General features: G+C 38.8%; 1 protein-coding gene across 2 annotated transcripts in view; it reads left to right on the top strand.

Annotated features, from left to right (window-relative positions):
• The window catches only part of SNAP23 (synaptosome associated protein 23), a 31,907-nt gene that overhangs the window by 4,504 nt on the left and 3,712 nt on the right, over positions 1–23,691 (top strand). For both annotated transcript variants that reach the window (XM_081229031.1, XM_081229032.1), the window contains exons 2-6: positions 13,799–13,900; positions 14,670–14,711; positions 15,128–15,176; positions 15,926–16,043; positions 23,328–23,486. In XM_081229031.1, coding sequence (XP_081085157.1) covers positions 13,844–13,900; positions 14,670–14,711; positions 15,128–15,176; positions 15,926–16,043; positions 23,328–23,486 — 425 coding nt within the window. In that variant the 5' untranslated portion in view covers positions 13,799–13,843. The remainder of the gene's footprint in view (positions 1–13,798; positions 13,901–14,669; positions 14,712–15,127; positions 15,177–15,925; positions 16,044–23,327; positions 23,487–23,691) is intronic.

The raw sequence follows: 23,691 nt of genomic DNA, 5'->3' as shown, positions 1-23,691 counted from the left end.
CCATTTATTCTCCATTACTCATGTTTAAGAGTCTTCAAAAAAGAGCTGCTTAGGTGTATTGTGCATATACTAGTACTTTATTAGGCGCCTGGAATGGCACCTAATAACTCACAACATGAGATACCACGTGTGAGTTAGGAATGATTGGCAAGGCTTCCAATAGCCTGAATAAAATATTCACCCCAACCATCCAAGTGTTTTGGCTCTGATTCTAAGTTTACCTGGAAACTTTCTGATTAGCTTCTCAAACATTTTGATACCAGGAGTCAGATACCACAGAGAACATAACAAATAACATGAGTGAAAATGCGCAGTTCATTAGTAATTGTCATTTCATGAGCCTTTGCTCTGTGCTAGGCACTGTGCTAAGCACTTTATATACCTTAACTAATTTTATTTCTGAAACAACCCTGAGAGGTAGAACTGTAATCCTAACGAATGAGGAAACTGAGACTTGAATATGTTAAGTAAATTGCCCAGGTACCAGAGCTAGGATGAACTCGGGGTCGATCTGACCTCAGAGTCTGTGTTATGAACCACTACATTATGCTCATTCAACACAATTTATTAAATTATCTCACCTTATCTGGATGTAGAAAGTTTAGTCACAGGAGAATTATAACTGAAATCATATTCAACCCAACTAGGCCTTGACAGTATTTCAGATGGTCTTAGCCTCAGGCTAGGAAGACAGTAGTCTTGTAGAGAGGCAGAATTTATGTGCATAAAACAATTAGAAAACTTAAGTGAAAAGGAAAACTATATATATTTGGAGGCAGGTAGCATAAAATAAACATTGCAAAAGAAACAAAGGTAATTTTCTTGGCATCAAAATATGTTCCCTTATTTGATAGTAGATGCTTGAAAAATGTTTGTGGAATGTATTGAGAGAGATGAATTCTAGGACCAGGGTTCCTTTCTTCCACACCTTCAGACTAGGTAGGCTGCTGACTCCTCCTTGCTCTCTGTCAGCAGAAGGAAGTTTTCAGCTCCCTTGGGGAGGTCACCATAGCTACATGGTAGTTTTTATCAATTCTGTTCTGACAGCCCTGGCCTATAGTTTTCCTCTTCAGCTGGACCTCGGTCTCACTTGCCCTCTTATGACCACACTCCTCTGCTTTCTCTTTCTCAGCTATCATCAAGTCTGTTCCAAGAAGTATACCCAACCCCTGCCACTTCTCCAGTAACGACTGTGTAAAGAAAGCCTAAGAGTTGCATTTTATTCTCTTAGCATAAAAAAGTTGGACTAGATGATCTCTGAGGTTTCTCTTTAGAGATAATTCTCTGAGATGAGAATTAAACAGAAACTTTGTTCACACTTAATTGGTTAATTAAGCAGAAATTTCTGTAGGCTGGTGTTTTCCAAATGGTGTTCCATGGAACCCTGGGTTCCTTGGGATTAATAGAAGTATTCTTGGAAGGATTTTATGGTCATCTACATTTGAGTGGGATAGACAAAGGTGAATAAATATACGTCTTCACTGCTTTAGAACTTATGATTTCCAGCCAAGAATTTAATAAGCCAGCCAGTCTATAATGTGAGGATAAACATCAAAACTAGGAGGGGATGGGAAGGTGTAAGAGCTAAATATCTTCACTGTAGAAAGTCAGTGGATGATACCCAAAATTGACAAATATCAAGAAACAACACTATAAGCATGATTTAGAAGTTGGGAGTTAAGCACTAAAATAACTAATACTGTTGAAAATTTTGCCTCTAGGGTCCTGGGAGCAGGAGTTGGTTTGGGGGAAGAGGAAGGTCAGGGGAACTGCTATTTATTGGTGTAGAACTGTTTGATGTCTCAAACCATGTATATGTATTTGATCAAAATTAAATATGGAAGAATATCACATCTTCAAAAATAACTTTTAATGGCTGAATAACATTCCATCATGTAGTTATACAATAATTTTTCAGTCAAATCTCTATTACTGGTTATTTAGACCACTTCAATGTTTTTAACACTATAAATAATACTGGGACAAATGTATTTTTGCCTGTATCTGTGATTTTCTTCTAAATTGATAAAAGTGGGAAAGGCCAAAGAATAGGGATATTTAAATTTTTCTTGTATGTATTACATTATCTTTTGAGAGTTTTGATTTTTTTAAATCAGCATTTTATTTTCTTAAATAGTGGTCAAGTAAATTTTAATTGTATAGGAGTAAGAATTGAAATGCCCATAGATAACCTGGGCTTGAAAAATACTATTATATCAATTTTTCTTTTGTCATTGGAGCTTACAACATTTTTTATCTTTTAGAGTTTTTCATTATCAATCAAAGGTTTGTAGTTATAGCATAGACTTTTGCTGTTAACAAACTTCTAGAGTGTTCTGAAATCTGTCTACAAAACCAGTGTGTTTGTAACTTTTCTAATGTTAAAGTGATTTTTACAGAAAATTTAGAAAATACATTATTGTATAAGACAAATAAAAATCACCTGTAAAGGGCTTCCTTGGTGGCGAAGTGGGTAAGAATTTGCCTGCCAATGCAAGGGACACGGGTTCGAGCCCTGGTTGGGGAAGATCCCACATGCTGCAGAGCAACTAAGCCCGTGTGCCACAACTGAGCCTGCGCTCTAGAGCCCGTGAGCCACAACTACTGAAGCCCGTGTGCCTAGAGCCTGTGCTCTGCAACAAGAGAAGCCACTGCGATGAGAGACCCACACACTGCAACGAAGAGTAGCCCCCGCTCGCCGCAACTAGTGAAAGCCCACATGCAGCAGCAAAGACCAAACACGGTAAAAAATAAATAAATAAAATAAATAAATTAATTTTTAAAAAAAAATCACCTGTAAAAATGTTTAAACATTTTATTCCATGTAATTTAAGATAGGGTGGACCTTCACATTTTTGGCCTTTAGTTTTTAAACTGTACATAGTTTTTAGTGTAGCCTTTTTTATTTTTATTTTTATTTTTTTGCGGTACGCGGGCCTCTCACTGTTGTGGCCTCTCCCCTTGCGGAGCACAGGCTCTGGATGCGCAGGCTCAGTGGCCATGGCTCACGGGCCTAGCCGCTCCGCGGCATGTGGGATGTGGGATCTTCCCGGATCGGGGCACGAACCCGTGTCCCCTGCATCGGCAGGCGGACTCTCAACCACTGCGCCACCAGGGAAGCCCATTTATAGACTTTTTGATGATGGCCATTCTGACCAGTGTGAGTGATACCTCATTGTAGTTTCCATTTGCATTTCTCTAATAGTCAGTGATGCTGAGCATCTTTTCATGTGCCTGTTGGCCATCTGTATGTCTTCTTTGGAGAAATGTCTATTTAGATATTCTGCCCATTTTTTTTTTTAATATTTATTTGTTTGGCTACATCAGGTCTTAGTTGCAGCACAAAGGATCTTCCTTGACCCGTGTGGGATCTTTCGTTGAGGCATGTGGGCTTCTTTCTAGTTGTGGTGCACAGGCTCAGTAGTTGTGGCATGTGGGCTGTCTGGTTGTGGCGCACAGGCTCTAGAATGAGCAGGCTTAGTTGCCCCACAGCATGTGAGATCTTAGTTCCCCAACCAGGGATCGAACCCACATCCCCTGCACTGGAAGGTGGATTCTTAACCCCTGGGCCACCAGGGAAGTCCTTTCTGCCCTTTTTTTTTTTTTTTTTTTTTTAATTTATTTGGTTGCACTGGATCTTAGTTGCAGCAGGCAGGCTCCTTAGTTGCGGCATGCTCACTCTTAGTTGCGTCATGCATGTGATATCTAGTTCCCTGACCAGGGATCGAACCCTGGGCCCCCTGCATTGGGAGTGTGGAGTCTTTTTTTTTTAATTTTTAAAAAAATTATTTTATTTATTTATTTTTGGCTGCATTGGGTCTTTGTCGCTGCACATCGGCTTTCTCTAGTTGCCGTGAGTGGAGACTATTCTTTGTTGTGCAGGGGCTTCTCATTGTGGTGGCTTCTCTTGTTGTGGAGCGTGGACTCTAGGCGCGCGGGCTTCAGTAGTTGCGGCACGCAGCAGGAGTGCAGAGTCTTAACCACTGCACCACCAGGGAAGTCCCTGCCCATTTTCTAATTGGGTTGTTTTTTGTTCTTGTTATTGAGTTGTATGTTCTGTTTGTTCTGACTGGGTTATTTCCATTATTCTGTCTTCCAAATCACTTATTTTTGTGACATTTAGTCAGCTGTTCATTGCTTCCAGATTGCTTTTTATCTCAGCAATTGAATTATCTGGGTTTTTTTTCTGCTCTTTCTTTTTTTTTTTTTTTTGGCGGTACGCGGGCCTCTCAGTGTTGTGGCCTCTCCCATTGCGGGGCACAGGCTCTGGAAGCGCAGGCTCAGCGGCCATGGCTCACGAGCCCAGCCGCTCCGCGGCATGTGGGATCTTCCCAGACCGGGGCACGAACCCGTGTCCCCTGCATCGGCAGGCGGACTCTCAACCACTGCACCACCAGGGAAGCCCGAATTATCTGTTTTTGACTGGTTCATTTTTATAGTTTCTAGATCTTTGTAACAGTGACCTGCATTTCTATTGATAATCTTTCTTAATTCAATTAGCATTTTTATTACCACCTTTGAACTCAGGATCTGCAGGGACAGGGCAGCTACCAGTGCAAGGCTCTCTTCTCCCTGATTGTTGGTAGGCCAGCACATGTGCACTCCTCCCAAGTAGAATCTATTCTTCTCTAGCCCTTCATACTGTCATAGTGGTTCTCCCAGGAGCCAACAGGGCTTTTCTTCTTTGCGCAGGACCCCAGGACTGGGATGCCCAGATTGTTGCTTGACCTGCTTGTTCCCCAGGGTGAGAGTCTGCTGGTGCAGACCTTCTCTTCCTTCCAGATCCCTCCCAAGGTTGCAGATCCTGACCTGATGCCTTTTTTCTATCCTACTCCGTTAAGTGGAGATCTCTCTTGTAGCTTTGGTTGTATAGGAGTTCTTCTGTCAGTTCCCAGCAGTTTTCCCTGAGAATTGTTCCACTTGTATATGTGGGGGTTTTTTTGTGTTTTTTTTTGTTTGTTTTTTGGGTTTTTTTTTTTTGCGGTACGCGGGCCTCTCACCGCCGTGGCCTCTCCCGCCGCGGAGCACAGGCTCCGGACGTGCAGGCCCAGCGGCCACGGCCCACGGGCCCAGCCGCTCCCGGACCGGGGCAAGAACCCGCATCCCCTGCATCGGCAGGCGGAGTCTCAACCACTGGGCCACCAGGGAAGCCCTGTAGCTGTGTTTTTGATGTGTTTGTTGGGGAGGCTGAGCTCCACGTCATTCTACTCTGCCATCTTCATCCCCCTCTCGGCTTTTGCCTACTTTTTGATTATTACGAATAATGCTTAATATTGGTGTACAAGTTTTTGTGTGGATATATGTTTTCATTTCTAATATATGTAGGAATTAAATTGCTAGATCCCATGGTAGTTCTGTGTTTAACTTTTCGAAGCCTAAGTTGTTCTTGTCCTGTGTCGTTAACCTCTATCTATGTTTTTCCTCCATTAGGTACCAGAATTGTAACAGGGAGAATATCATCCATTAGTACTTGTTTGTATATTAAAAAATGAAAACTTTTATCTGAAACAGTGGTTTTCAACCTTGGCCACACGTTGGAATCACCTGGAGAGTTTTAAAACTGACTGATGCCTGGCTCCCACCCGCAGAGATTCTTATTTAATTAGTGTGGGCTGCAGCCTTGGCCTCCAAATTTATAAAGGCTCATCAGGTGATTATAACATGTAGCCAAGGCTGGGAATCACTGCTCTAAAATGTGCTTTAAGCATGGAGTTAGACTTGCAACTTGGAAAAACAGGAGGCAGGCGTTGCAGGAAAGAAAGTGGGACTCGAGAGGATGGTCATTGTAAGGTCGGATCTTAACAGACGGCATCGCGAAACAGAGGAAAGCTTCAAGTGAGCTTTATTAGGGGGCGCTCCCAGGCGAGGTTCACTGGTCCGAGAGAAAGGGGCCAGAGAAGTCGCACCCGGGCGAGGGTTGGGCAAGACTTTATAGGGGAAGAAGGGAAAGGGGTGTGGTGAATCTGGGAGGGCGCAGGGTATTCCTTATTTGGTGGTCTCTTCGGGTCTCGTGGCAATATCTGGTGCCGGTTACATCAGTCTTGGGACCGCTAGTCCCGCCCCTCGAAAGGCGGGAAGGCTGGGCCGGGTGGAAAGCCCCCAGGTCAGTTCCTGGAACTGGGTGGTCTGGAGAGTTTCGGTCTGATGCAACCTGTGAATCTGATTGCGTTCCCCTGCCTCGGGCCAATTGGCCTTACAGTCATGTCCCAGCTCTCAGGTGAGTCGCTGGGAGGGTCGCTGAGTGTGGGTTCTTGGCTTGGCGTAGGAAAGAATTCAAGAGCGCCATAGTAAAGTGAAAGAAGGTTTATTCAGGGAGAGATACACACTCCATAGACAAAGTGTGGGCCATCTCAGAAGGCGAGGGCCCCAAGGTACGGGGTTGTCAATTTTTATAGGGGTGGGTAATTTCGTAGGCTAATGAGTGGGAAGATTATTCCAGCTATTTTGGGAAAGGGGCAGGGATTTCCAGGAACTGGGCCACCACCCACTTTTTGGCCTTTTATGGTCCGCCTCGGAACTGTCATGGCACCTGTGGGTGTGTCATTTAGCTTGCTGATGTATTATGATGAGCGTATACTGAGGCCCAAGGTCTAGTGGAAGTCGACTCTTCCGCCATCTTGGACCTAACCAGTTTATGTAACCAGTTTATGTTGTGTCCTCAGTGACAATGCCATTCTTTTAAAGGTTGTGCCCAGCCCCCTTCCTGTCTCACAGGGACTTCATGTGTATACAGGTTGACCCTTGAACAAGGTGGGTTTAAACTGGGTGGATACACTTACACTCAGATTTTTTTTTTTCCAATAAATACCTACTACAGTACTAACGTAACCCCTGCATTGTTCAAGGGTCAACTGTACTTTTCTTTGGGCAAAGCTGCTACAGATTTGAATGACTTGATAATGTGGTTCTTTACCAACTGTACTTTTCTTTGGGCAAAGCTGCTACAGATTTGAATGACTTGATAATGTGGTTCTTTACCAACTGTACTTTTCTTTGGGCAAAGCTGCTACAGATTTGAATGACTTGATAATGTGGTTCTTTACTCTCCATCTAGTATGCATAACAGTAATTGAAAACACATGCTCTAGAGCACTCTTCCTGGGTTTCATCCTGGCTCTACTTGCAAAAGTTGCTTAACCTCACTGTTCCTTAGTTTGTACATCTGTAAAATGTGGGATTAAACAGTGTTTGCTAGGGTCGAATGTTTGTACGTCCTCCCCTCCAAAATTCATATGTTAAAATCGTAATGCTGGATGTGATGGTGTTATTAGGTAGAACCTTTGGGTGGTGCTTAAACCATGAGGGTGAAACCCTCATTAATGGGATTAGTCTCTTATAAAAGAGACTCCAGAGAGCTCCTAGCCCCTCCCACCATGTGAGGGTGCTTTAAATCATAAAGAGGGCCCTTACAAGAACTTTTAAAATACCCAGTCTGTGGTATTTTGTTATTGAAGCCTTAATGTACTAAGACAGTGTTGTAAGGATTAAATGAATGTGTGTGTGTATTTATATTTTTTAATATTTCTTAGAATAGTGTCTTGCATGTATAATGCTTTATAAATATCAACTATTGTAGTTAGAGTCCTCTCAATCCCCTACCCACTATCTAGACTTTCAAAATGGTGAGTAAGGATTATTAAAAAGTTAGCTACCATTTAAAATATTTTTTGTATATTTTTAAATTTTTTCATAATAAAAAGTTGAGAAAGTAGCATAATGACCCTCCATGTATTATTCACCCAGCTTCAGCAATCATGGCCATTCTTTGCATCCTCTATACTCCCACCCATTTCCCCACCTTTGTTGTTTGTTTGTTTTTTCACCACATAGCATATGGGATCTTAGCTCCCCGAGCAGCAATTGGACCTGCTTCCCCTGCAGTGGAAGTGTGGAGTCTTAACCACTGGACCACCAGGGAAGTAGTCCCAACTTCGAATTATTTTAAAGCAAATCCTACAGACTTCCATTTATTTATTAATTAATTTATGTATTTATTTTTGGTTGCGCCAGGTCTTAGATGCAGCCAGCAGCCTCCTTAGTTGCGGCATGCAAACTCTTAGTTGCGGCATGCATGTGGGATCTAGTTCCCTGACCAGGGATCAAACCCGGGCCCCCTGCATTGGGAGCGTGGAGTCTTAACTTCTGCGCCAACTGGGAAGTCCCAGACTTTCATTTAAATGGCTTCTCATTTCATAACATTTTCTTTGAATCCCTGACGGTGCTGAATGTCAGTAGAAAAGTTAGAGAACAAGAATACACTGGATGTGAGGGACTATGACAGAAGATTGACTGTACTCCAGGATGGAGCTGTTGTAAATTCTCAGTTACAGCTACGTTCTCTGCTTCTTTATGGGATCCTCTTTTATCCACTTCTTAGTATTTTGCCATGAAAGTACTAAGAACTTATTCAGACTCCATTAGAACCCACTCCTGCCACATCATGTGAAGTATGTTTCCCAGCCAAACCATAGCAAGGGCCTTTTCTCTAAACAACTTTTAGCAGTTTAGGACAAATTTTTCCACTGTATTATTTCTATACTTTTATGGTTGGGGTGGGTGATCATCAATTAGTGGATAGAAATGTTTCCACAGATTTACACTTACTGTGAATATGTGCCAACTGGAAGATCTGTCTCAGGAAAGGCTAAGAATTGATATTATGCTTATGAATTAGGGTCTAGAATTTATTCCTTGTCCTTGTTTTCTCCAACCTTATAAATCTCTTTTCTTCGTTGTCATAAACTATCATATTTTACAATAAAAATAAATGTATGAAATTTAAAAGTAGTACATTGCAAACTATTTGGAAAATTGGAAAAAGAAGAAAAATCTCTCTTAATTCTACTATACCACAACAGCCATTGGTTATATTTTGATGATTCCCTTCCAGACTTTTTTCTGCCCATATTTTAACCCTCTGGTAATTATAGCACATATTTGATTTTTTTTAAAGTCTCCTTTGTTCACTGTATAATATACTAACCTTCATAACCTGAGCCCTTTTGTGGTTGCCGGCTTTAGCCAGAAAAAAAGAATCATTTAAGGGCAGTCTTTAATTTTTTAGACATGCAAAGTTATATATATTTGTCTAGATAAGTATCTGTCAACCGGAAACTTGGTTTAGTTCTCCATCTTGATGGATTTTTTTTGTTTTTTGATAACAAGCAGTGAAGTTTAATTAACCAGTACTGAGAGGTAACCTTCATGGACCAACATCACTTCCATGAGCTGATTGATTAAGTGGGAGAACCACAAGCCTCATGACTGGCATGAAAATAGTATAGCCTATACAGTATCATCAACTTTAATATTCAAATGTAGTCTTCAGATGGAACAGTTAATATTTAGTAGTGATTATTTTCAGTTGCATTTACATTGATATCACTCATATTTAACATTGTTACTTTACTTTTGTTTTGCCTACTATTTCTCCTTCCCTAATGGTATTGAAATAATGGCTAACACTTGAATACCAGCTATGCTTCAGGCACTGTGCTAAGCACTTTGTATGGATCATCTTTTTTAATCTTCACCAGAAAAGCCTTTGAAATAGATCTGTTATCTCTTATCTTACAAATGCAGACTCTGAACTTTAGTGGGGATAGGTAGCTTGCCCAGGGTCACACAACAAATACATTTTTGGGGCCAGAATTTGGATGCTGGAGCTCCCACTACTCACCACTGTGCTAGCCTGCTCTGAACAGAAGTTTCTACTTGTTGTAAATACTTTAGTTACCATGAAAGTCTAATCAAAATATGCCAAAGAGAATTGCACATTTTATCAAACTGCTAAAGAGTACAGTAATAACTGTATGAGTGTAACTGATAGAGCAACTTACATTGTGATTAACTATGTTTTAAGAGAAGGAATAGGCAGGAAACTAATGGTAGAATATTTTAACACAAAATCCTTGCCTTCCTGTATAAACTGAGTTAATACTTTATAAAATCATTCTTATATTGGTCTTGTCAGGAATCAGTGATTTAAAGTGCTATTTCTTCATTACTTCCTGAGTATCCCTCCATTTTTATCAATGAAGACATGTGGCTCTCCTGTTGATTAAGTTCTGAGTCCTTTTTACTTTGTATTCCTTCTTCCCAGTAGTATTATTTTCATTTTCTAAATTAATGTAGATATTTTTCAGGTTCTAAATTATTATAAAACAGATGAAAGCCATGATTACTCTGGTCTTTCTAGTTCTTCCTTCGGTTTAACCATCTTTGAGTCTATGGAAGAGATAAGATTTCATGGTATTACTATAGAAAGTATCTGAAATTTTGAAATGAGCCATCAAGTAGAGTGCTTAGCCTATATTCTTATATTCAACAGTTCTCATATCTTATTAAGGGGCGGTACATCCAACAGTAAGACAATTTACCAGACCATGAGCTAGCCTTGGTTTCAGAGTTGATCCAGCCTTGAATAATAAATCTGCTCTTTACTCAGTCACCTTGGGCAAATTACTTACTTAAACTGAGCCTTAGTTTCCCCACCTATAAAGTGGTATAACAGACATAATGACATATATAAATAACTTAGATGGTTATATGATACATAGTACATGCTCAGTGAACATTTCTTCCTCCCCTCTCCCCCCAAGGTTTATAATAGAAAAGAAATTAAGACAGGTAACTAGGAGTCTGCTAGTAAGCCCAAAGGAACCATAGTAAGGGAAATAAGGTGTAAAAGCACTGAGAAAAATCTTGCATTTTCATCTCCAAGTCGCACATATAGCGTAAGTTCCCAGGAGCATTGGGAAAATGACACAGATATTTAATCTATTGGGTTATACCTAGGAAAAGTAAGTTTAATGGGATCTTTGTGTCAAATGATGTTTCATTTTTCCTTCCCCTCCCCCTTCTCTAATTCTCTTTACTCTACCATTCTGGATAGCCTTTCCTGACTCCATGAGAAAAACTTCTGGAGATAATAAATATGAGTAAAGCTATATAGCTAGTTCTAGCTTGCACCCTGCCTGACACTTCTGGGCAGTTTAGTAAAGGCTAAAAGAGCCTAGGGAGTATTATTCTTTGTCTCTCTTTGGCCTTCCCCTTAAAATTCTGCTTTGTCTCACTTACTCCCATTTACTATAATCATGTGCTCAACATCCTCAAAAATCCAGAGTAGAGAAGTCTTAGGCAGCTCTGTCCTGATATCAGCATGCCAAACATGTGAGAACTTTACAGAAGTCTGTTTCTTGTTTTGTGTGTCATCTGCTCAGGGAGGAAAAAAAAGAAGTACTAGGCAGCACTTCGAGTTCACTTAAAAGGTGTGTCCTAAAAAATGGCACCACTGCTATGCCAGGAGTGACTCTTCACATCTGCTTCCCAGCTATATCTGCCTTTTTTTTTTTAATCTGCCTTTTTGATAATTAAAGGCAAGGACTCTTGGAATCTTTAAGTTTGACAGAGGTGAGTTTTACATTCAAGCCTCTCTTTGAACTTACATAAGTTTTGCTCATATTTACTAGGAGAATAACAAATATTGACTTGTAATTGGCAAGAATCACTTCTAGGAGTAGAATTACAAAATTATACAATTTGAGAGATCTGAGCTTCCTTACTCCCAAAATATCTTCCTACCCATAGTATACTATATCGGAAAACCTAATCGGGATGTCATTTCCAGGTACTAACTGATTAGTGTGTATTGCTTTTCTTAACACTTTCTGCTCTGTGGGGCATTTAGGAGTTTCATGTGAGAGGGATAGATAACTTTGGAGCATACCGCCTAGGAAGGACAGGCTTTGAAAGGTACCTTGTGTGGGAAAGCACGAGACTGCCTGGGCAGGCAGATGGAGATATTATAGAAAGGAAAAGCGTACAAAAACGGTGGGAGGGTACAAAGCAACTTCCTTTTCTTTTTATAATTACAACTATGAAAGATTGACAGAAGAGAAACTGTAGCATAATCATATGTGTGACTAAAGCTAAAGTCTCATAAAGGATTAGCAAGGTAATAAAGCATGTGGTTCTGTTTATGCCTATATCTACTGAATGATCAGTTCTTAATTTAAGAGAGACCTTTATATCTTGATTATGTATCTTAGTATATGAACCTTTTGGCAGAGCCACAGTCCTACTATGGCATACAAGCTATGAGATTAAATTTGCAACTTTTAATTTAACAATTTTAATAACAGTAGTTTTATGAGCATTAATGTCTTTAATCAAGGCTCAAAATCTTAATTAAATCCTGAAATGGTTAGCAATGACAGTAGAATTATAAACAAGGCTCTAAATGTAATGCCTTCCTGTCCTAGGAATGGGATATTGCCGCTTTTTGTTTAGATGGTTTTAATAAAAGTGTTGGTTAGCTACGGATGTGACTAAAAAGATCTGTATGTGACCAGCAGGCCATTCTAAATCATACACATGTAATGGCAATTTTTGGTTTGTGGTTCTAGTGTTTATGTGAAGGCTTTGCGCTGCTCTTACATGTAGCTTTGTTTCTAAGATCCACTTAAATGAGCGTACATCTTGTTCTTCTACTTCTTTGCTCATTCAGCACACATGTATTGGGGTACGGACTGTCAGATCCTGTTAGGTGTTAGAGGTGCAAAGATATAATAAAATCCTTTCCCTCCAAGTGTTCAGTGCTAAGAAGTTAACAAAGTTCCCTGCTCGTCAGTGAGTGTACTCCATGGCAGGATTTCTCAACCTGAGCACTTTGACATTTTGGGCCAGATAATTCTTGTTGTGGGACGGTCACAAGGAGCATTATAGGAGGTTTAGCAGTATCCCTGGCCTCTACCAACTAGATGCCAGTAACGTTACTCCTCCTTACCGCCCCCCCCCCAACTCCTGGCAATCAAAAAATTCTCCAGACATTGCCACATGTCCCCTGGGGATAAATCCAGAATGTGAACCACACTTTTATATGTGTCATTGACAAAGGGCTTTGGTAAAATTGGTTTTCAAATTTTTAATAACAAAGCTAGCAAATGTAATAAAAAGAAAACAACCTAGGTATGTCACACAGTGCTTATTACTCCACATGACTGCTCAAAGAAGAATACTATACAACAGTGTATCGCTGTTAATATTAGAGGGCAGGACTCTTGGAATCTTCACCTATTAAATGTTTTATGTTTCAGTTTGAATGTCTGTGAGATCACTTCCTGAGTTACTATGAGTTACTAAGTTACTAAGTATAGAAGAATAATTATACAGTTTCTTAGGGACTTCACTAAAATAACAGACCATACAGTAATTGGAAAGGGAGCGTCTACTCTTAATAAAAACTAGGTCTTTTCTGAGCCCTTTGTATCAACATTATCCTTTTCTTGTTAAGAATGAAAGTATTTCATTTTTTCCAATGAGTAGCCTGGACAACTGACACATTTTTAGAATGTTTCCTGTGCTCTGCAGGCACACGACTTTGAATTTGTTACTTTACTAATGGAACACTACCTAACTTCAACTTCTTCACCTTATTGCTTTTCCATAAAGAACATTGTACAACCAGGAATTCATTTTAATAGTTTCTTGAAGCTTGTCTTCTAGTAATGCCTTCCTTCTCAAAGTAGAAGGACCACTTTCCTATTAGAAACAGTGCTTCACTGGAAGTCCTGAAACCTGAGTTTTAGTTTCACCTCTGGTAATAACTAGCATTTAAGCATTTACTTACCATCTCTCAGCCTTAATTTCTTCACCTGAAATATAGATAGATAGATAGACAGATAAATAGATAGGGATAAAGATAGGCTATTTTACCATGTTTTCCAAGTATCCTAAATTCCATAAATATACACTCTTTGCTCAAACAAACTTGTTTTTTGTGTCCTTATTCTTACAGGATATCCACATTTCAGTTTCTCCACCTATCAAGTTTTAATTCATCATGGATAATCTGTCAGCAGAAGAAATTCAGCTGAGGGCTAACCAGGTTACTGATGAGGTAAAGGTTTTACTTGGAATAAGTAATTAATTCTCTTTCAGTTTTCACAGTGGAAGGATGAGAGGACTTTCTTAGAAGACCATTTTGGCTTCTTCCTAGTCTCTTTATATCAAAGAATGCATTTGCTCTAGAGCACCGTTACTAGCTCCTTATTTTTTCAACTCATCAAAAAGCTAAAAAAGTGAAAACAATTTGTATGATTTTTTTTTTTAGTCATTACTGAACAGTTACTTACAACAAAGATATTCTAGATTTGAGGAATTCTGACATTTAATTTTAATAGAATTTTCTAATATCTGTGTAATATACCTAGATTTCTGCTTACATTAAATTTTTTATAAATTCCATTAACTTCACCTTCCAAATTTTCTCTTAAGGACCATCTGGTAGGAAGAAAATAACCAAATTATAGTAATAAGCTTTTTTTGTTTGTTTTAAAGGGAGAGGTGGATGGGCTGGCAATCTTTTTTTTTTTTTTTGCTGTACATGGGCCTCTCAACGCTGTGGCCTCTTCCGTTGCGGAGCACAGGCCCAGTGGCCATGGCTCATGGGCCCAGCCGCTCCACGGCATGTGGGATCTTCCCGGACCGGGGCACGAACCCGCGTCCCCTGCATCGGCAGGCGGACTCTCAACCACTGCGCCACCAGGGAAGCCCTGGGCTGGCAATCTTTAAAAACAGAGTAGCATTATGAATATGGCCTATGTTCAGATTTTGGGCAGGGGGTGTGGATTGTTGTAGAATGCTGAAACTCTTGTGTTTTTTCCTAGTCTCTGGAAAGTACAAGGAGAATCCTGGGTTTAGCCATTGAGGTAAGAAAGTGTTTAATCATCAAGTTAAGTATAGAAACTGTATAGAAGGGATTCTGATAGCACAGGCTGGAATTACTATTAAGAATCAGAAGGGTATTGTATCAATAAGCTTTATTATTTGAAACCAGCAATTGCTGAAATTGTCAAACCATGCAGTAATGGGCCTTTTATGTTTTTCTAATTGATAGTATTGGAATATGACAGGGAAGACAATTCACCATGAGTCTGTGACTTATTTTGGGGGGTTAATATGTTAAAGTGTATTGGTTTGGGGAGATTAGTTTCCTCAGTAGCTCTAGTCCTCTGAGAAACTTAAGTTTCTAATGATTCTCTCTTGCTGTTTTTCAGACCTTGTAGGTTCTGTTTCTGTTTTGTTTTTATTTTGCTGTGCTCTCAGCGTTTTTCCCTTCTTTTAGTCTCAGGATGCAGGAATCAAGACTATCACTACGCTGGATGAACAAGGGGGTGAGTTGCAGTCATTGGCAGAAATTCTTGATTTGATTTAGGATGCCAGAAAGCCTTTTCAAATCAGCCATGTATAAAATTAATTAAGCCTTTGGGAGTACCTTCCCTTTGCAAGATAAGAGTGATATTTTACTTCTTTTCTGCTGATTTGAATTATATCATGTTTGTTGCCTATTTGAGGTGGGGGCCACAATACCCCATTGTATACCAAGTATTTATTATGTAGCAGGGCTTATTGTGTGTATTGGTCATATGTGAACTAGACATTATGATATTTTTGCATCATTTTCAGAAATCAAGTTAAGTCCTTAAATAGGTCAGATTCAGGCAGGCTTGGAAACATTCTGTTTGATTTGGCCCTGAGCAATCTGGTCTAGTTTTTATTAATCGTATGACAGCCTTCAGGTTTTGAGCCTATCCAATAATAGAAATGCTGGGGATCTGGTCTAGTCAAAGTATACTTAATTTGGTTGCAGAAGTGATCTCTAAACCAATCCTCACATGCTCCTATTATACAAATTTCTTTAGAACAAATCTTTCCACAGTCAGAGGCCAGGTGCCCCAGGATCAGTATGTGAAAGACTATTTTCATTCTGGACAGTCTGTAATACCATCTGGCCCTGATACAGTCACTGTGATGGGTTATTGGTGGATTCGAGGTTAAAGTTTTTGCTGTTCCATCATAATGGCGTTTTCTGGTTGGCACCGTGAATGTAACACAAAATGTAACTTCCACAACTTATTCTTAGAACAACTAAAACGCGTAGAAGAAGGCATGGACCAAATAAACAAAGACATGAGAGAAGCAGAGAAGACTTTAACAGAACTAAACAAGTGCTGTGGCCTTTGTGTATGCCCCTGTAATAGGTGAGTTGATAAATCAAGACCTTTTTCAAATAAATCTAAAGTGAGAGCACACCCCTCCCCACCTCCCAATAAGTATGACAGGTCCTAAATAAGGAACTTGGTTAGATCAACTGAAGCTGTTTCTCATTCAGTCAGATCAAACTTTTTGTATAAATGGGCATGTTCACTGCAAACGATCGCTTAAATTTGATCAATCTTTTGATCAAGTCCCAATTTCATTTTTTAATAATACAAGAAAAGGTTAGGAAATATACATCTGGGTAATACAGAGCAGGATAGAATTAGTGTCTTTTCCTTTCAAATAAAATATATGTTCTGTGGTAGGCACATGGGGGAAGGTCAAGGGAATAAAAGACTTGGATCCTGGCTTCAAAAGACTTACCATGTGGTTGGGTATATGAGAAAGAATAGCAAAAAGTAAGAACTATATAAATCTAGTGCTAGATCATGTGATATCAACTGAGGCTAAAGGTATAGAACTGATAAAGGTTGGTTTGGAGACCATCTTATAGGAGAGATAGGACTTGAGTTGGGCTCTGAATGATTAGAAAGATCTGGATGGACATGAAAGAAGTGGGAAGACATTTCCTGTGGAAGATTTAATTTAAATAAAGATTACAGAGGAGCTTGACTTAACTGTACTACATGATTCATATAGATGAGAAGTGGAAAATAATACATAAGTAGACAATAGAGGAACTTTGAATGCCAGCCTAAGGGGTTGATTGATTGGAGTGGAGTATATAACCGCACACCAAGAGACTAGTTAGGAACCTTTTGTAAACTAGGCCTGTGGGGTATAACTTTATCATCAAGATTAGAGAGAAAAATGTAAGTGAAAAAAATTCACTTTAAATCAACTGATTGTATATCAAACATGAGGAAGGAAACATCAAAGAAGACTCTGAAGATTTGAAGCCTCTAGTAAACTAGGAGATGAAAAGTCTTCAAATTATTTGTGTATAGTGTATGAGATTAAACTTGACAGAAAGGAATTCATTCTTTTTAGTGACTTTATTATTAACATTTAAATTCTCTATTTAATCTTGGGTAAAACAAACTCCATGGTGTTGACAAAAGTACATGTATTCAGACAAAGATGAGGAGTCATTAACAAAGCAACTTTGAACTTTACCTTTGGCTGAAATGACATTGTCTGGAGATTGAATGACTATCCTTTCTGCTGAGAGTATTCATTTTTAAAGAGCTTTGTAAGCATTACTGCTTCCATCCAGTTGTCTCAGCTGGTGTGGTAAACCAAAAATGAGATACGAAGGTTTACAGACTCTCAGCATTTTTTTACTCCTCAAAGTAGTTAGGAATGGAGGGGGTTTTGCTCTGTCATGATTTCAGATAAGTGTTTTCATGTGACAACATTCTCTGTGCCATTTCTACTGGAGAAAATAGAGTTAAATTACTTGTTGGTCAACTTTAGTGTTTGTTTTGGGCATAAGAAGCTAAGAAAGACAAGTCTGTTGACCTGTTTAGACCTTGGTTGACTCTCCAAAAGTGCATATTTTAATAACTATGACCTGCAAATCAGGGTTTAGAAGATTACTTTCAGCAAACAAGTTAGAAATGCACAGATTTTTTTTTAATCTAAACTCTTTTTTTAACTATGTTTTGCAAACTTACTTGCACTTTTCTCCTATGTTCTATGCACCCTCTTGGAAGAGTTCAGGGGAAAAAAGTAAATGAACTTCATTGAGATACATATTAAGAGAAGAGCAAGGAAGAGGAAGTCCTCCCTAGAACCTAGAGCAAATTATCTCTGATGAGTAGGAAGAGCAGTGAATAAGGTGGTCTGATATCATAGAAAGTGGGAAATGGAGCTACATAAGTATTAATTTTATTTTTCTTTGTGTACCCAGACAAGCATAGGCAGGGTTTTCTTGGACAGTCTGAGAGAGAAGGTAGAGTATGGTCCTGAAGCAGTCCGTCATCAGCCTCTAACCTCAGCAGAGCCCTTTCCTAGTGGGTCAAGAGAAGAAAGCACTTCTTAACAGTTGGAATCAAGGGGCTCCTATAACAGAACACTTGTTCTCTGAAGAGGAGAGAGTAGTGTTTCACTTTACAGATTCTGATTTTAATTGCCTCCCTTCCATCCATCTCTCCTTTACACCATTGAGTCCTTGCCCTCTATGGTATCTCTTGTCTTCAGCTTTATCTATTTTCCTTCCTGCCAGGGGCGTGATCTTTCTAAGCTTAATCTGCTAATCTGTGTTTCAGTTAGGCTTATCATATAAATAGCCATAACATGAGCTTCTCAAAGGCAGAGACGGTATCTTAGTCTTCTGTATAAAGCTAGTACTAATTCTGGTACTAGCAATAACAACTCAGGTCCACAGTCTCTTATCTGCCATTTAGAAATCTAAAAAACTCTGCAAGCCAAAGGTTTGTTTTTTTCGGAATGTAGTGCCACAACTTATTAATTAGGCTACAAGATGTAACCTGAACTGAAGCTATTTAATAGTCTTTATTACACTTAGCATAAATGTTCATCTGTTTCACTGCAGAAATATTGATGTATGTGATTGTGTGGTACTGCTCAAAATGTCTCACATCCAAAGGTTTGCATGAGAGTTGTGAGCCTGTATATTAATTTAGGCTCTTACTATCCTGAGCACTTTAAATTTAATCCTTACAATACCCTTAATATGAGATAGTTCCTCTTATTATCACCATTTTACATATGGGGAAACAGGCATAAGGAGGCTACACTAACAAGTGGAAGAGCTGAGATTCAAAACCAGGCAGAGCCCGAGTTTTTAACTGTATGCTACATTGCCTGACTGGCAAGAAGAGAATGAACCTTTTTGTTGTTGCTTTTGTTAGATGTATTACTATATAGAAAATGTCTTGAGTAGATTTGTTCTTTGAGATTTCTTTTTTTAGTAGTATTCATTAAAGCCATATCAGCAGATCTTTTTCTAATAAGACATGGAAATAGCTTCACTTAACAGAACCCTATACTAGAAGTGAATTTTAATTTTAGCTAATTCTTTTTAAAGGACTACTAGAATTTGAAAACAGACTACCAGGATTAAACTTTAAAATTGTGAATAAATGTCATTCTTTTAGCTTGCTACTATTTGAATCCTAAAAGCAAAATAGAACAGATCCTTATTAAAAATCCTATATCTTTGTCAGTAACTTTGGAGTTTTTTTGTTTTGTTTTGTTTTGTTTTGTTTTGTTGTTTCGGCCACGTCACACTGCTTGCGGGATCTTAGTTCCCTACCAGAGATCAAACCCAGGCACCCCGGCAGTGAAAGCGCCGAGTCCTAACCACTGAACCTCCAGGGAAGTCCCTTTGTCAGTAACTTTGATAAGTCGTAATTCTAATTAACGAGTTTAAAAAGAGGCAGGTTTAAAATGGGAAGTCTCAGAATAGTAAACTGCCTGTTTAACCATTGTCAGACAAAGTATTCCTCTGTCTTAACCTGCCTCTCTTCATTCTGTGCTTAAAATGTCAAACATATTGGCACGTAGTTTGAAGACAGGTTGGTATTTCTGGACCACTTACTAGAGAAGTTGAAAATTGGTACTACAGGTTTTATACTATTGAATCTTATGTCATATTAAGATGTAAATATTCAACTCTGATTAGTTAAAATAAATATTGAATTACTGTATTTTAGTCAACATTTGAGTGCTTCCTCCATCCTACTCACTGGAGATACAAAGTATTTGCCTTCTCTTCATGTTAATTTTCATAATTTTAGGACAGAATATCATCATTCAGACATTCTTAAGAAAAACGAAGTATGCTCTGGTTTAAATAGTTTTCATGTTTTTCTTTTTATCTAGATTCTCAGATGTTGGTTGTTTCTATGAAACCAGGCAGGAATTTAAATGCATTATGCTTTGAAAACTAAACCTGTTTCTGTTCTGTTTGATTGGCATTCACTGTTTTCTGAATTTCATTCTCTCACCTAATCTCTTCCTTTCTAATATGCTTACTAAAAATGAAGATTTAACATCAGAAGCTGAGCTCAGTAACTGATCAAAGGGAACTTTAAGATGCAGTCTTGTGGCGCAATTTGGGCTGTTAACCTGCTATCTAAAGGTGATGCTTCAAATGGCTTTTCTGTGCATGTGCATGGATTTTGTGAATGGTAGAGACTCTTAAAAGCTGTGCTGTGGTGTGTAATGTAAAGTGAATTTGTTCTTGATGAGTGCTGTCTGCCAGAAGATGGATTGACGAAAGGATCTTAATTTATAATACCACCCTTTGACTAATGGCTCTGATACTAAGTTTTTGCTAAAAAAACATTTAAGATTATAAAAGTAAAAACACCCCTAAAGTTTCTTACGAAGTTTTAAATAGGTTGATCTTTGTAGAGAATTGCTGCATTCTAGTTCTGATCAAAGGTAAGGGAATTCAGGCTAAATACATAGACTTTGATTTCAGCTTCCTTTCTTCTGTTAAGTTTTCCTACTCCTTTCTGGTTCCAGAATTAATATTTCCTCTGTTGAAATATTGCTTCTAATGATTTTGGATTCCCCATGATTTAGGCCACTACCAAATTGAGGAATTAATTGCCAATGTAAGTCATCTTAAATGCCATTTGGAACAAGGTGGGATATAAATTTAAAATGTAAGACACTTTGAAGGAAGACAAATTAGATTAAAACCATTGTTGTTTTTATTAGACACTCAGCTGCCTGACAATGCCCTTAAAAACAGGTGTCTTTAAGGGTTTTACAACTCAGTGGGAGAAGCTCCAGGGTAACAGCATGTGGCAGGATCTTGAGCAAGCAGAAGGCATTATTACCGGGAGTAGAGGTGCTGAAAGAGACTTGGAACTATCACCAGGATGAAGATATGAAATCAACAGCATATAAAAATCACTGCTTTATAAACATGCAGAACATGTCAAAACTGCATGAAAAAGAAGTGCAGAGTTTTTTTCCCCAATCCATTTGAAAATAAATGTGACAATTCAAGTGAGCTTTTTGTACCTTTTCCTCTTGATATTGGAAGAACATCAAAGATCCAGTCATCTTAAAGGGAGAAGGGTTTGATAACCAGTCTGATTCTTTATTCATAAACTATGCTTTAATTGAACCTCATTCACAATATCATGTTAAAACAATTCGTTTGCATCGTATGCCCCTTATATCTAGTTGAAGGAAGAATTCTCAGAAGTTGAAGGAATTTCAAATATTATTTCTTAAGGTTGAGGAGGTTGGAGCATGTGTATATCCCTTGCTAGACCAAGAGCCCACAAGTCTGTCCCAACTCAGTGCTTCTGTGCTAAGACTCTCAGAAGGACAGTGTCTTATTATTTAGTGACATTAGAATTCCAGCCCTCAATCTTTGACCTTTTTTACAGTCTAACATCCTGATAAAAGCCTCACTTATCTTATATTACTTCTATTAATATTTCTGGTTAACTTTCTGATAAACTTATATGTTATTTATTTTGATTGGTTGCTATTACTCTGCTTCAGAATTTTGCCTGAGACCCATATTATTAAAAAAGAATACATGTAAATGGGTTTTTTACTAAACAGAAATTATTTATAAATATTCATTTAAATAATGTATATATCAGGGACTTCCCTGGTGGTCCAGTGGTAAAGAATCTGCCTTCCAGTGCAGGGGATGCGGGTTCGATCCCTGGTCAGGGAACTAAGATCCCACATGCCACGGGGCAATTAAGCGCACATCACAACTACTGAGCTCGTGTGCCTCAACTAGAGAACCCACGTGCTGCAAACTACAGAGCCCACGCACTCTGGAACCTGAGCGCCACAACTACAGAGCCCACGTGCCCTGGAGCCTGTGCTCCACAACTAGAGAAGAGAAAACCTGCACGCCACAACTAGAGAGAAGCCCGCGCACTGCAAGGAAAGCTCCCGCATGCCTCAACGAAGATCCCGTGTGTCGCAACTAAGACCCGATGCAACCAAAAATAAAAAAGTAGTACTAAATAATGTGTATCCCACCTTGTTCCAGGAAGGATTTAACATGGCTTATTAATAACTAAATAGATTGATTAATTAAACATATAGTACCCTTTCTGTAGCATTGATGATTAAGGTCTAAGATCCAATTCTAGGTTTGCCAAACATGAATCCTCACATGATCCTATTAAGAAAGGAGCCACTGCTTTCTTAAAATCTCTCCTTTGCTTTTGTGATTTCAAAACTTCCTCGTTAATGTATCATGTGGAATAAATCAGAAACCAATGTTATAGCCATATACTACTTTGTTTTTGTTTATAGAAAAGCAAAAACTAAAATTGTGTGAGTGGAAACTTTACCTAGCCAAATAATCAGTAAGAAAAAGTTTTATTTGTGTTTTTTGTAATAGCCACTTAAAAGTCATTTTACTAGGTTCTTTTTTTTGCCATTTATACCAGTTTAAGTAGTAAATCCCACGGTAAAATTCTGGCTTTGGCTGATTTTTAGCTATATCAGTTAATCTAAACATATGCTTCTATTTTTAAGAGGCTTGGATTTAGCATCTTTTTTTTTTTAAGGTGGAACAGTAAACTCTTAAATGAAAAAGTCCTAAACCAAAGGATTTATAACTGGTACCATTGTAGCCAAGGAACGCATTCATTGCCTTTCCGTCATGATGTTTGTTTCTTAAGAAACCTTTCTTTAAAAAAATTTTTTATAATAACTTAAAAAAAATTTTTTTATACAGCAGGTTCTTATTAGTTATCCATTTTATACATATTAGTGTATATATGTCAATCCCAATCTCCCAATTTATCACACCACCACCCCCCCAAAGAAACCTTTTTTAAAAAATTTAATGCACAATTCTAACTTTAAAAACAGATCAGCTGAAACTACTACAGTTTAAGTAAGTGAGCAGCTGAGGTCTAAGTACTGCCCACTCAGCCTTCTTTCTCTTCCGTCCCTCATCAACATCTGAGGTGCTTCCAAGGAACCATTAAGGCATCCCAGAGCACCTTTCCTAAAGAATTTTTTTCCTAGTGTCCATTAACCTCTTTTCTGGAGAGTGTCAGAGGCTAGGAAAACCTGAAAAATCAAATAATTACATTTTGGTACTTGCTAACTGCTCAGTGAAGATTTGGTGGAAGTAGTTTAACCTCTAAAAAAATGTTTTTAATGTCAGTGGGCTTACACAGTTCATCTTTTTCCTATGCCAGATTGTGATGGAGCATAGTGTAGATAATCTAGATCTAGCTGCATGTAGCTTTTATTCTAAGGGTGCTAGGGCATCCCTAAGGTAACAAGCACTAATAACGTCATTTCTCCCTCTCCTGCTTTTTGGTATCTCTACACTCCTGACTCTTATATAGGACAAAGAACTTTGAGTCTAAGAAAGCCTATAAGGCAACATGGGGAGACGGTGGAGACAACTCTCCTAGCAATGTAGTATCTAAGCAGCCAGGCCGAGTGACAAATGGTCAGCCTCAGCAAGCAACCACAGGAGCAGCCAGCGGCGGATACATTAAACGGTATGCCAGCTCTTCCTGATATTTTTATTCTTTTCCTAAATGAATGGCTGTCTCTGGAGACTGGGTGTAATTATGCATGAACCCCAACTTATTAATTAGAAATAGCATTTATTCCCTTTTTTTTTTTTTTTGGCCGCACGGCATGTGGGGGCATGCGGGATCTTAGTTCCCCGACCAGGGATCGAACCTGTGCCTCCTGCAGTGG

This window comes from Mesoplodon bidens, assembly GCF_964165515.1.
Source record: "Mesoplodon bidens genome assembly, chromosome: 3".
Classification (NCBI taxonomy): Eukaryota; Metazoa; Chordata; class Mammalia; order Artiodactyla; family Ziphiidae; genus Mesoplodon; species Mesoplodon bidens.
The sequence above is the reverse complement of the archived record's forward strand: the minus strand, read 5'-3'. Positions and strand labels throughout refer to the sequence as shown.